This window comes from Hippoglossus hippoglossus, chromosome 3, assembly GCF_009819705.1.
Source record: "Hippoglossus hippoglossus isolate fHipHip1 chromosome 3, fHipHip1.pri, whole genome shotgun sequence".
Taxonomy (NCBI): domain Eukaryota; kingdom Metazoa; phylum Chordata; class Actinopteri; order Pleuronectiformes; family Pleuronectidae; genus Hippoglossus; species Hippoglossus hippoglossus.
This window is the reverse complement of record NC_047153.1, coordinates 2,309,055-2,323,065: the sequence shown is the minus strand read 5'-3', so window position 1 is coordinate 2,323,065 and position 14,011 is coordinate 2,309,055. Positions and strand designations below refer to the sequence as shown.

Here is a 14,011-nt window from a genome sequence, read left to right as displayed (position 1 = left end):
TGCTGCTCGCTGGTTGCAGTATCACACTGTTCTTCTTGACATGCCCAACGTCACAGTGAAACGCTGTTCAACTCTGAACCCAGCCACGCTTCTTCTGCTTACGACGGGGAAGAACACAACTGTGTTGCTGAACTTCAAGTCCAATGTTCTCCACGACCTGACCTTTCTGACGAACCTCTTCCTAACTCTGACTTGACCCTCTATGTAGATGGGTCCGCCTCACGTGACCCTGTCTCTGGTACTAACTGTCAGTTTTTCTGTTTGTTCAGATAACGACGTTCTCCTCTCGAATTCTCTTGCTCATCACCTCTCAGCCCAGGCAGCCGAGCTTATTGCACTCACGGAAGCATGCAAATTGGCAACTGGTAAAACACTCACAGTCTACACTGACTCCAGATATGCTGTCAGGCATGCGTAGTCTGTGCCACACACAATATCAGCCGGCCAGTGGCTGTAACCAGCCAGGCAGCACACCCACCACCTACTCAACCTTTTGAACATCTGATGATGGAATTCATAGAGCTATCACCATCAGAAGGTAAATCTCACTGCTTAGTGATGGTCGACATAGGTCAGGCTGGATGGCTCCCTGGCCTGAATTTGGTGATGGGGGTATGTGGAGGTGAGGGGGCTGGGAGAGCACCCTTCACCTGCACCACAGAGGATCAATCAGCTAACAGCTCTCACCTGTGCTGATTGATCCTCATGCTTAAAAGGCAGCGTCTGAGCTGCCTCAGGAGAACACTCTCAAGACACTGACTCTCAAGACACTGATGACCGAGCACCCGGGAGAACACTCAAAGACACGCCAGCAGAAACTGCTGGCCTCTTTATGTTTGATTTAAGTTTATGTTTGATAAAATGTTAAAACCGGAATGGTTTGTCTCTGGCTGCTGTGGTGAGAGCCCTGTGGCATGGTCTACTGCCACACCCACATATATATATTATATTCATATAATTGAATGTTTCCAGAATAACAAAACAGATTACCTGCTAGAATTTGATGCCTATGGGAATCAGAAATTGTTGCTGCAGGAGAAAGGAGCCTTGAACCCATGGCTGGAGCTTGGAATACAGCTCCCATAATCCTGTGGGAGCGACGTACCAGGAAGGACAGAAACATGAGCCGGCTCGCCAGTGTTGTTTACATCACGTGCATGGAAGATGGCGCATTATTCAAGACTGAATTGTTTCATTCTTAACATTCCCAGCGTATCCAGGCGTATTTCCTCTGCCTCGAGGGACAACATCCCGAGGTGAGGGAGAAGTTGGTGGAGCAGCGAGGCCCCGGGAGGGTCTGCAACACTGCCACCAGCGTTTGTTCGGCCTTGCGGCATTTAAAGTGAGAGCAGGTCAGAGTGGAGGAGGAAACAGAAACTCCAGCTCGGTACAAACTTCTGATCATTGAGCAGCTGTGGACCAGAGAGAAACTGACCGACAGAGATTTTTAATCTTTAATGAAGTGGAAAATGTTTATTTTCATGTAAAAATAAAGAAATGATTCATGTAAACAAAGCAGCCACAAGATTTTAGAAGTGAATAAAACTCCCTGAGGTTTGAAAGAGACGTTTCCGTGATGATCAAACTGGATTTCGTGGTTTTCCTGCAGCAGTTGAATTAAATCATTTGAAGCTGAGATTTTCGACCTTCTACCGTTAAACAGTGAAACATGGAAAGTGAGAAACTCAAACTCAGGTCAGATCCATCACCTGTGACTTTACAGAGTAAATAAACAGTATGTTCTGATAAACTTAACATGAATGAGATCATACTCAAAATAATAAATGATCATTGATAAATCATTATAACGTCCTGTCGGAGTTTACACAACATCTGGACATCCGACAGTTACAAGTGATGACATCATGTCCTGGACGTAGTGAGGTCTGTGTGTGAAGTACGATCACAGACTGGATATAAATGATTCTTCTGCAGTTCATCACGTTGTGGATTGAAAAATGTCACTTTAAGGGATATTCCCTCGTTTCCTTTTATTTCATGTACATTTGTGAATAAATGTCGATGAGTGTGATCTTATTGTCCGATGTTGTATAAACGCTGTACATGAAAGAAAGTCCACTTGTATAAAACCTTCTATCCCTTTGTACATGAGCAGGAACATGCAGATCAGTTATGAACACGTGTGAAGAATCCAGAGAGAATGTACATGAAAACTTCACTATTTGACAAATAACATGATTAAATTCACTTTGAACAGAAAAACAACCTCAGCTTCTCATTGGGTGAAAATATTTCTGTTTCTTATTTAATCTGAAAAAGTTCTTCACCTCGTCATTTTCTTTTCTTCTTTATTTACATCGACTCTTAGAAATCACTGTTGACTTTATACTTCAATGTACTGAGCATCTTATTTACAGCCTGGTCTCATCAATCTGTGTTCAGATAACACGACTTTACACTTTCTGATTCCCTGCAGTGCTCATGGTTTTCACCTGATGTCTTTAGTTTTCAACACAACATGCTAACACGCTGCCGTCAGCAGGATCAGGGGTGAAACTGTTTTAAAATATAAGAAGCTTGTCTGAACTCAGCCGTTATTTATTTATAACAGCGACTGCTCACAGCTTCATGTCCCGACCAGTAAATATAATGTCACTTTTTACATTTGAAAGTAAAATTTGCATAAAATGTGCATATTTTTCTACACATAACTTGGAAATATTTACGACTTTGACTTTTGTGAGTCAAAGGACAGAGCAGCAGCAGATCCAGTGATGATGCTGTGTCACATCCACAGGAACACACAGGGAGGATGGTGGACTGGACTCTGTGTGACAGCTGATCTCAGAGCAGCTCACCTGCTCTGATTCCTCTGGAGCTCTGTCTCCACTCTGCCTCCCAGCAACAAGGCCCAGTCAGAGCCGCTCTACACACAAGCTGCTGCTGCTTCAGCCTCTGGATCCTCAGGACACAGCTCAGCCTCCGTCCACACACACTGTCCTCTTCACACTCACCTTTTCAAAGATCCCAGCCTCCATCTGTTGAGAGAAGAAGACATCAGTGTTTCCAGAGACTCACTTCATCAGCTGTGAGTCAGTGATGCAGCACATCCAGTAGAAAGAGCAGCAGGGACTTCAGTCCTGTTCAGAGGTGGAGCAGCTTCCTCTCTGCTTCATGTTCACGTGTTGGAATGAACACGCTAAGAGCTAAGTGTGTTTCCTCTGCATGTCAAAGTGCAGAGTGGACACCTGAGAGGTGGATTTACTGCTGTTACAGGTGAAGACATGTTTCACTGTGTGAGCACGTGCACATAAAAGGGGAGGGGTTTACTGCGTATGACCAATCACAGACATGGACAGTTTGACTGACAGCAGAGCCTCATATTTCACAACGAGGATCAAACTGTTCTATAATAAAAATCAGAGGAGAACAAACACATGATCCAGAATAAAAGAAACTCAGTTACAGCTGCTAAATGCAGGAAGAACAGCTGGTAAAACATCTGGGATTTTGTCAATGTGTAAGTTACAGCACCCCCTGGTGGCATTTGGTAAAGATATATTACGTGACCACGATATAATAACGTGTGAATGAGATAAATAACTCGAGGCCACGAGATCTGGATCTGTTGTTTACTAACAAGACGAGTGGAAGAGAAGAAGTTTCTTGATGAGAAATGTTTGAATCCCAGGATGTGGCCTCGATAATGAGCTTTAGTTTGACACACACTGTCTCACTGTCTCTGAGGACACACACTGTCTCAATGTCTCTAAGGACACACTGACTCTGAGGACACACACTGACTCTGAGGACACACACTGTGGTGGAAACCTCTGACATCACTTCTCAATAAAAACACTGGACCTATTTTCAGGAAGCTGACTGAGTGCATCTGGTGTTTTGGTGACAGGATGAGTCTGGAGAGATTGAGATTTTCTGGGTGAGTTAGAGATCAACTGAACCAACCAGACGTTGATTTAAACTTCCCTTATCCGTCCCTTTAAGGAGAGTGTGCACCACACAACAGTGTAGAGTCACTGTGGTCAGTGGGCGGAGCTTTTATACGGGTTGATCTCCAACTTAACCTGGAGCAGGTTAGCCGTTTATCATAAGTTACCATGGTGATTTACCTCGTTAAGAAGTGGACGAGCTTCGTAGGACTGAAAAAACTAAACCTGAAGTTAACCTGATAACCACAAATCCTGCTTGGTAGCACAGACCCTGGATCTGTGATACTGGCTGTGTTTAGTAACATACTGATGAAAGCAGCGTGGACTGACTCCAACCATCTACTGACCTCAGAGTCTCCAGTCGACAGCCTGGACTCTTCTTTAGATCAAGCAGCTCCTTCACTCCTGAGTCCTGCAGCATGTTGTACCTCAGATCCAGTTCTCTCAGATGAGAGGGGTTTGACCTCAGAGCTAAAGCCAGAGAAGAACAGCTGATCTTTGACAGTCTGCAGCTCTTCAACCTGAATAAAGAATAAAACTTAACTGTAAATTAAACTGAGTTCATGTGTGAAAATAACACACAAATATTCATGTGAGCACAGACTCATAACATGGAAGATAAATATGAAATCAGACAAATTGGACTAAAAACGAGTCCTGATTCAGTAAAAATAGATTATTTGGACCCGGTCTCTGTCCTGCAGATCAGTTTAGGAAATCAGAACTAAACTCAGATGTGTTTTAACAAGTAGCTGAATATTTAAAATGTCACAGATTAATTAATGAACGGATTCAAGTTATGTATGAAGAGGAATTATGTTAAATTAGAATGAAATGAGATCAATTGGGTATAAATGCTGTATTATAGATATGAGATCTACAAAAGTGAACTGACCTCAGAGTCTCCAGTCGACAGGTTGGACTCTGTAGAAAACCACACAGCTCCTTCACTCCTGAGTCCTGCAGGTTGTTGTTACTCAGATCCAGTTCTCTCAGATGAGAGGGGTTTGACCTCAGAGCTGAAGCCAGAGAAGAACAGCTGATCTCTGACACACTGGAGTGAATCAACCTGGATAAATAATAACAATAATAAACTTTATTGATATAGTACTTTTAAAAACAGAGTTTACAAAGTGCTTTGACAGCAAAGCAAGAAAATTAAATAAAAACGTGAACCCATAAAAGAAGTAAAATGACAATAGAGATAAATGAACAAGTAAATAAAAGGTGAAAATGATAAAAACACAGTAAAAACACAACATCACAAAAAAGCAAGTCTATAAAAATGGGTTTTAAGAAGTGATTTAAAAGAAGTCACTGACTCTGCCTTATCTCCTCAGGGGGCCGTTCCAAAGCCGAGGGGCCCTGATGGTAAAAGCACGGTCACGGTTTAGTTTTCAACCTGGACTTTGGAACAGCAGGATCCACCTGAGGATCTAAGGCTGCGTGCAGGAACATACGGGCTCAATAATTCTGTGATGTAGTTTGGGGCCAGATGCTTTAAAAGTGATCAGTAAAATCTTAAAATCAATTGTAAAACGGACAGGGAGCCAATGGAGAGAAGCGAGGATCAGGGAGATGTGATGTTGCCGTTTAATACCAGTGAGAAGCTGCTGCGTTCTGAACTGGTTGGAGGCAGGAGAGTGACTTTTGGCTTCTTCCAGAGAGGAGGGAGTTACAGTCGTCCAGTCTAGAGAAGACTAGTATGAAGTATAAAGGATTAAACTAAACTGTAAATTAAACTGAGTCCATGTGTGAAAATAAAGGACTTTGACTAAACATCACTGTCTCTGTTTTCAGACCTGAAGTCTGAGTCAAGTTGTTCTGGACATTTTCTGGAACTTTTCCTTTCAGCCTCCGAATAAAGTTTCTGAGTGAGTCCATGTGAGAATAGAGCAGGTAAATGTCCAGAGGATTGACAGAGAGCGAGTGGACGTGTTGAGGACACAAACACGTGACGGACGTGAAACTGGAAGAACACAAATATCTCAGGATGAAGAAGAGGAGCCAAACACGTAGAAGATGAAGACGTCAACTTGGAAACACGAGGAGATTCCAGAGCTTTTGGTGATGAGGGCCGACGCCGGTGTGGATGAGCTGTAAACAACAACACTGATCTTTCCACAGCAGAATTTATACATCATGTCCGGCCTCCTGCTGCTCCACCCGCTCTTCATATGTGGAAGTCAAACTCCAGAAAATGTCCAGACACTATTTTACAGAGTTCATGACTGAAAACAGCTTGAAAGTCCTCGTGTCCTCGGGGTTCAGTTGTTTGTAATATGTAACTTCACCACTAGATGTCTCTAAATATCTTGCTGGACATGTTCAGGAGTTGTACATGTGAACAAGTGGACTACGTTCACATGTACGACACCTGGAGACGTCACTAAATCCTTCACAGTGAACCTGTAACTTAACATAACTTAACGTAACCATGGTTATCATGGATATATGTGTTTTGGCTCCGCCCCTCGTCTGAATGTTCCCACATGTTCCTGTTGCTGTGAACGAGTCGGACCCGGACAATCTCCTGCTGCTGCTTCAGCTCCAGAAAATGTCCGACCCACTTTTCTGACCATGTTCCACAGTTGATGTGTGAAGAGGGCGAGCAGTTCTATGATCATGTTTCCTTGAAGTGGCGATGATCTGAGCAGCAGTTTGACCAGTTGAAAGTGGTGCAGGGAGCCTGAGGAACACGTGTGTACAGGGCGGGACAGAGATCTAGTGGTGAAAAGATAAAGGCATGGACGACCCCGTGTAAGTCCTGAAACCAGAGGAAGGGTTTCGTGTTTGAAATGATCCCAGAAGACGAACGTAGCACGCTGTCATGTGGTCAGTCCACAGGACCACCGGGACAAGTCCTGGTTAGCTTCCACAGAAACATTACATGGACACATTGTCCAGCATTGGATTGTTTCTCTGTCAGTAAAACTTCAGTCACATTGAGCCTGACTCGGTCCTCAGCGCTCATTCTACAAACATCTCTCAGCTCAGTATCAGTGTTCACTGTTAGGAACACATGTTCTGCACTTTGACCTTCAAGCTCCAGTGTGGAAGATTCAGGTGAAAGGAGTGAGGGGTGTTCAGCTGCAACACGACGCTTCACCACTAGATTCACTCAATTCTACACACTGAACCTTTAACAATAAAACATGATGTCTGACCTCAGAGTCTCCAGTCGACAGGTTGGACTCTGTAGAAAACCACACAGCTCCTTCACTCCTGAGTCCTGCAGGTCGTTGTACCTCAGATCCAGTTCTCTCAGATGAGAGGGGTTTGACCTCAGAGCTGAAGCCAGAGAAGAACAGCTGATCTCTGACAGACTGCAGCCCCACAACCTGAATAAAGAATAAAACTTAACTGTAAATTAAACTGAGTTCATGTGTGAAAATAACACACACATATTCATGTCAGCACAGACTCATAACTTGGAAGATAAATATGAAATCAGACATGTTGGACTAAAAACGAGTCCTGATTCAGTAAAAATAGATTATTTGGACCCGGTCTCTGTCCTGCAGATCAGTTTAGGAAATCCAGAACTAAACTCAGATGTGTTTTAACAAGTAGCTGATTATTTAAAATGTCACAGATTAATTAATGAATGGATTCAAGTTATGTATGAAGAGGAATTATGTTAAATTTGAATTAAATGATATCAATTGTGTATAAATGCTGTTTTATAGATATGAGATCTACAAAAGTCAGTCAGTGAACTGACCTCAGAGTCTCCAGTCGACAGGTTGGACTCTGTAGAAAACCACACAGCTCCTTCACTCCTGAGTCTTGCAGGTCGTTGTTACTCAGATCCAGTTCTCTCAGATGAGAGGGGTTTGACCTCAGAGCTGAAGCCAGAGAAGAACAGCTGATCTCTGACAGTCTGCAGCTTTTCAACCTGGATAAAGAAATATGAATATTTGAATGTGTCCTCCTGTTGTTGTGGATCGTCATCATGTCAACACAGACTCTCAACATGCTGCTGACCTCAGTCCAGTCTGTGACCTGAAGATAAATATCAGATCAGACATGTTGGACCATTGTTTCATTCATCTCCTTCTTCTCTGTGTGTTTGGTCACTGAGCAGGTTTGTGTAATTAAACACTGTTTAAAGTAGGGATGGCTCCTGACAGTCACTTCCTGTTTGTTTCTATACTTATCAACTGTCCAACGTGTTTCAATAAGAATGTGTCTTATTTTGAAAACCTGAGGAGGACGAGTGCTCGGCCTCAGTCCACATGTTATTTACTGACACTTTCTTAGTGATCAGGAGCAGGTGAGTGCAGGTGAATGGAGCTGATGAGGTGGACGTGACTGACAGGCTGGGTGAGTGACAGATGACTGAGGGACAGTGAGCAGAGCAGAACTGAGACAATTTAAATAAATAATGACCCAATAACAAAGAAAGTTGGAAGAGTGAAGAAGGATTTAAGGACCTCAGAGTCTCCAGTCCACAGTTTGGACTCTCCAGTCCAGAACACAGCAGCTTCACTCCTGAATCCTGCAGGTCGTTGAAGCTCAGATCCAGTTCTCTCAGATGTGAGGGGTCTGACTTCAGAGCTGAGGCCACAACTTCACAGTGAGTCTCTGAGAGTCCACAACCACCGAGTCTGTAATTAAAGAAAATATCTGTTTGAATAAAATCAGAAAACACAACATTCATACAAAACGTGATCATGTGACCCTCACCCTGGTAAATCCCCTCTTTGCCTCATGAACATGTTAAAAACTCCTCAAGAGAATCCTTTCAGATTTGGTACAAGCGTTCATTCAGACTGACAGAGGAACTCATTAGATTCAGGTGGTCAAAGGTCAAAGGTCAAGGTCACACAACATGTTTCTGGCCTCTTGAACATGATGTCTCAAGTCTGTCTTTAGGGGATTTCTTCACATTTTGACCAGTTGGACTCAAAGATAAACTGATTAGATTTCAGTGGTCAAAGGTCAAAGGTTACAGTGACCTCATATTATTGTGAATGCAACATGTCAGGAGCCTGGAGGGACGGACAATGCACTGGTTGGTGGTGGCGTACAAACGCAGGGTGGTAATTCACTTGGATTGAGTGATTGTCTCCTCACACTGAGCTAGCTGTTCACTCAGAAAAAACCTTTCCACGTGTGTGTATATATATATATATAGTGTGTGTTTTTAATTTTTTTAATAAAAAAAAATCTAACATTTACTATGATAACTTGTTTAAGTATTTATGTGTTTAAAATTCACAATAATGTGTGTTGTATAAAATATAAACAAATATGATCAGTGGAAATGTAACGATCAGGGCACAGTCTGTGTGGGATGGAAATGTCGAGTTGAGACGAGGAGCCAATAAGAGACTGTTGCTGGGGAAGATACGCGTATAGCAAAGTCAATTTGCCCAATCAACATCGTCAAAAATAGAAAGGCGATTCTGCTAGCGCCCAAGCCCAGTCGCTCAGTTTCGGTGGAGGAAGTCAGACGGAACTAGTGACATGACGGCAGCAGGTTCGCTTGAAACAGCATCGCAGCCGCGATACGCACACCTGAGGATTGTCCCATGACTGGTACAGCACAAAGGCGTGGCAACAGGAAGTAGCCATGTAAATGCAGTCTTTTGTTTTCCATGTTGACTTTTTAAAACTGCTGGAACAGAAACAGCACAGACTGTTACTGGAGTAAGAGATATGAAACATTAATCCGAGAAAATAAAGAAACATGAGTCCAGGAGGGCGCACATGGAAGATACAAGGAAGCTACAGCCATGTTAGGAACAGCTAACATCGCTGTGCAGCTGGATGAGGCCACAGGATCAGGTGAGAAAACACAATGAAGAGGTGGATAAGTTCACTGTGTCAAATTCTGCGTGTGTTTTCTTTGTGTATAGTTTACCTCATAAGATATCCAGCAGTGTATGGCACCGCCTTTTACTTTGTCTGAATAGTGTTTGTTAATAGTACTGTATATGTTTCAGGAATGTGTACTTAGTACTAGTAACCAGACTCAGTCTGTAGTTTAATGATGCATCCTCTACTTACTATCTGAGCACAAGGGAAACAACTAATAATAATTTATCAATCGGCTGATTATTATTATTTCTGTATGTTTTATTTTGATTTAGTTTTCTAAGTTTAGTTTTTTAAGTTAGTTAGTGCAGTATGCAGTTTACTATTAGCGATCTGTTTTTGTGAAAAAAGGATGACATGTTTATTATTGGCATTAAATAAATACCATCTATTTCAAAAAGAACTGGTATCCAGCAGTTTGTGTTACATCGTAGTGGGATGGTTACTGAGACCTGAGTATGGTACAGCACAGCACCACCAAGAATATTTTTCACCAGCCGCCACTGGTGAGACAGGTGACCTCAGTTTCATTAAGCACTTAGAAATGAAATCAATATAATTAATTATTATTATATATTTTAAATCATTAAGGCTTTTCAAGGGCCCCCCTCACATTTGGGGCCCTGGGAAGTCAGTACCACTCCAATCTCAGCTGACACTGAATCTCAGTCTCCAATCAACCTAACTCCGATCTACATGTCTTTGGGTTTGTGGAGGAAGCTGGAGAACCCAGAGAAAACCCTGCAGACACCAGGAGAACATCCTCCTCACAGAAAGGCTGCACTAACAGTGTTGACCACTGCAACACCATGCTGCCCCAAACAATGAGAACCATTTAACACTGAGTGTATTTGAAGAACGACTCATCTCCACTGATTGAACATGTTATTGATCATGTCTGGACTCACCGAGCCTTCCTGCAGTTCCTCACAGCTGGGATCAGTCTCCATCGACCCTGGTCTGATGTGTTGAACTTCATCAGGTCCAACTCATCCAGAACCTCCTCTGACATCTGCAGCATGTAGGCCAGAGCTGAGCAGTGGATCTCAGAGAGTTCCTCCTTTGATTTGTTCTCTGACGTCAGGAACTGTTGCATCTGCTGATGAACTGAGTGGTCGTTCATCTCAGTCAGACAGTGGAAGATGTTGATGCTTCTGTCAGGAGAAATGTCATCACTCTGCATCTCCATCAGGTTGTTGATGACTCTCTGGATGATCTCTGGAGTGTTCTCTGTCCGACAGAGCAGGCCTCCTAAGACTCTCTGGATGATATTTGGATTGTTCTCTGTCCGACCCAGCAGGCCTCCTAAGACTCTCTGGTTGGACTCCAGACTGAGGCCGTGAACGAAGCGAACAAACAGGTCCAGATGACCATTTTCACTGGTAAGGGATTTCTCCATGGTTCTCTTCAGGAGGTCATCCAGGGCGAAGGTACTGTGTCTGTTCCCATATGTTCCCAAGAAGTTGTTGAGTTCTTCTGTGTTCCTCGTGGTGTAACAGTGGAACATGTAGACTGCAGCCAGAAACTCCTGAACGCTCAGATGAACAAAGCAGTAGACTGATTTCTGGAAGATCACACACTCTCTTGTGAAGATCTCAGTACAAACTCCTGAGTACACTGAGGCCTCTGTGACATTAAGACCACACCGCTCCAGGTCTTCTTGGTAGAACATGATGTTTCCTTCCTCCAGATGTTTAAGCGCCAGCCCCCCCAGCTTCAGGAGAACGTCCCTGTCAGCCTCCGTCAGCTGCTGTGGAGTCGTCTCATGTCCCTCACCGTACTTGTTGTTCTTCCTCTTTGTCTGAACCAGCAGGAAGTGTGAGTACAGGTCAGTCAGGGTCTTGGGCAGCTCTCCTCTCTGGTCTGTGGTCAACATGTGCTCCAGAACTGTAGCACTGATCCAGCAGAAGACTGGGATTTGACACATGATGTGGAGGCTCCTGGACGTCTTGATGTGTGAGATGATTCTGCTGCACAGCTCTTCATCACTGAATCTCCTCCTGAAGTACTCCTCCTTCTGGGCGTCAGTGAAGCCTCGTACTTCTGTGACCCTGTCAACACATGCAGGAGGGATCTGATTGGCCGCCGCAGGTCTGGAGGTTATCCAGACGAGAGCCGAGGGAAGCAGATTCCCCCGGATGAGGTTTGTCAGCAGCACGTTGACTGATGACCTCTGTGTGACATCAGACACAAGCTCCCTGTGGTTGAAGTCCAGAGAAGGTCTGCTTTCATCCAGGCCGTCAAAGATGAACAAAGGTTTACAGACATCGAGCGTCTCTGCCGTGAGCTTCTGTAACGCTGGATGGAAAACACGGAGCAGCGTGAGAAGACTGTGCTGCTGGTCCTTCACCAGGTTCAGCTCCCTGAACGAAAGCACAGTCAGCAGACCCACATCTTGGTTTTCTAAACCCTCTGCCCAGTCCAGAGTGATCTTCTGCACCGAGAAGGTTTTTCCAACGCCAGCGACGCCGTTGGTCAGGACGACTCTGATGCTGCTCTGCTGGTCAGTTGAGGCTTTAAAGATGTCGTGGCACTTGATGGGAGTGTCGTGGAGGCTCTTCATCTTGGAAGCCGTCTCAAGCTGCCTCACCTCATGTTGAGTATTAACCTCTTCACTCTGTCCCTCTGTGATGTAGAGCTCAGTGTAGATCCTGTTGAGGAGGGTTCTACTTCCTGTTTCATCAGTTCCTTCAGTCACATGTTCACATCTCCTCCTCAGACTGAGCTTATGTTCATCTAAAACCTCCTGCAGACCACGATCTGCTGAAAGACAAGAAACAATGTCAGAGACAGAGAATCTGAGAATCTGCTGATTGTTTTCATCAGATACAGAAAAACTACAGAAAATAAAAGCTTTTTAACTTTGTGCTTTTATAACGATGTTAAATGTTGATGCTGTATGAAGGAACAAAATAAAACCACATGTGCTGTTGTCAGAAGTGAAGACATCAGCAGACACATGTACAGTGCTGCTCTGACCGGCTGTCTGAGCTCCAGCTGCTGTTCTGGATCTTTGTCCACACTGGGGACAGGAGGAGTCTCCTGAAGAACCAGACTGGTCCCAGTACGAGGTGATGCACTGTCTGCAGAACCAGTGTCCACAGCTGGTGGAGACTGGATCCTTCAGGACGTCCTGACACGAAGCACAGCAGGACGACTGCTCCTCCTCAGAAACATGACTCCTCTTCCTGTCTCTGTGAAGACATTTCCTGATAACTCACATGTCAGTCACAGGTTGTCATTACTTCTGTCAAGGAGGTTTTGTTTTCACCCAGTATGTTTGTGTGTTGGTTGGTTTGTTCTTTAGTGGGATTATAAAAAACAACAGATTACCAGTAAACTTGGTGGAAGGTTGTGGTTTGTGAACCAGATCGGGGGGTCCTCTTTCACAGACATGTTCAGAGGACTGATGTTTACCAGTGTGTGGAATTTGGTGCAGATCCAAATCAAAATGAGTCTCTAGTGAATTTCAAAGTGGTTTCATAAGGAGCGTGTTGGTTCTTGGTGGAGGTCTGAGCTCTTTGAGTGATTCTGAGAGATTAGTCACCAACTTCAATGAAGCTGTGTCCTAATGCAGGGGCCACACTAGAGGAAACTAAATCCTCTTCAGAGCAGGTCACAGTAGAAACAGTCTCTTACTCTGTGTGTGAGGGTCCAGGTTCATTACTGAAGTCTGGAGGAAGTCCTTTGGACATGTCACTCTTCAGAGACACACAGCTGGACCCTGGAGACTCTGCTCTCAGTCTGTGGTCCTGACCTCTGCAAACACAAACATGTTTTTATTCAGAACACATCATTCATTGGTTCATTCGCTGAGGATTCAGTTTGGAGGTTCACATGTTTGGAGCAGGTCTCTTACTTTGTGTGTGAGGGTCCAGGTTCATTACTGAAGTCTGGAGGAAGTCCTTTGGACATGTCACTCTTCAGAGACACACAGCTGAACCCTGGACACTCTGCTCTGTCCTCCTCTTCCTCCTCATAACCACTCATCTTCAGTCTGAGAGGAAAAACACTGTGAGCTCAAAGGAATCAGGACAAACCAGTCTGTTTCAGAAACACACCCAAAAATACCAAGCAAGAAGACACACACACACACACACACACACACACACACACACACACACACACACACACACACACACACACACACACACACACGTGACTGTAACGTATGATTCTGAAAACACGTTCTGTTATTAAACACTTGATGAACAGATGTGATGAAGATAAAACGTGAAACTGTGAGTTAACTCTGTTAATTAGTCCTTTGAAGGCTC

The 14,011-nt window shown here is 44.0% G+C and overlaps 1 protein-coding gene and 1 long non-coding RNA gene across 2 annotated transcripts; both read right to left on the bottom strand.

Annotated features, from left to right (window-relative positions):
- Window positions 1-1,538: 1,538 nt before the first annotated feature.
- LOC117752750 lies at window positions 1,539-2,834 on the bottom strand. Its single transcript, XR_004612132.1, has 3 exons — window positions 2,490-2,834; window positions 1,827-1,833; window positions 1,539-1,646 (listed from the first exon to the last, which is right to left on the bottom strand). It is a non-coding gene; the product is annotated as an uncharacterized LOC117752750 (long non-coding RNA).
- A 137-nt stretch (window positions 2,835-2,971) lies between these two features.
- LOC117759315 (NACHT, LRR and PYD domains-containing protein 12-like) lies at window positions 2,972-11,982 on the bottom strand (the record flags this gene model as incomplete). The annotated part of the gene is made up of 7 exons (XM_034581382.1): window positions 2,972-2,999; window positions 4,259-4,432; window positions 4,807-4,980; window positions 7,079-7,252; window positions 7,636-7,809; window positions 8,348-8,521; window positions 10,643-11,982. Coding segments are annotated over 7 exons (2,238 nt in total), but the record flags the coding sequence as incomplete, so codon positions are not given.
- Window positions 11,983-14,011: the final 2,029 nt, after the last annotated feature.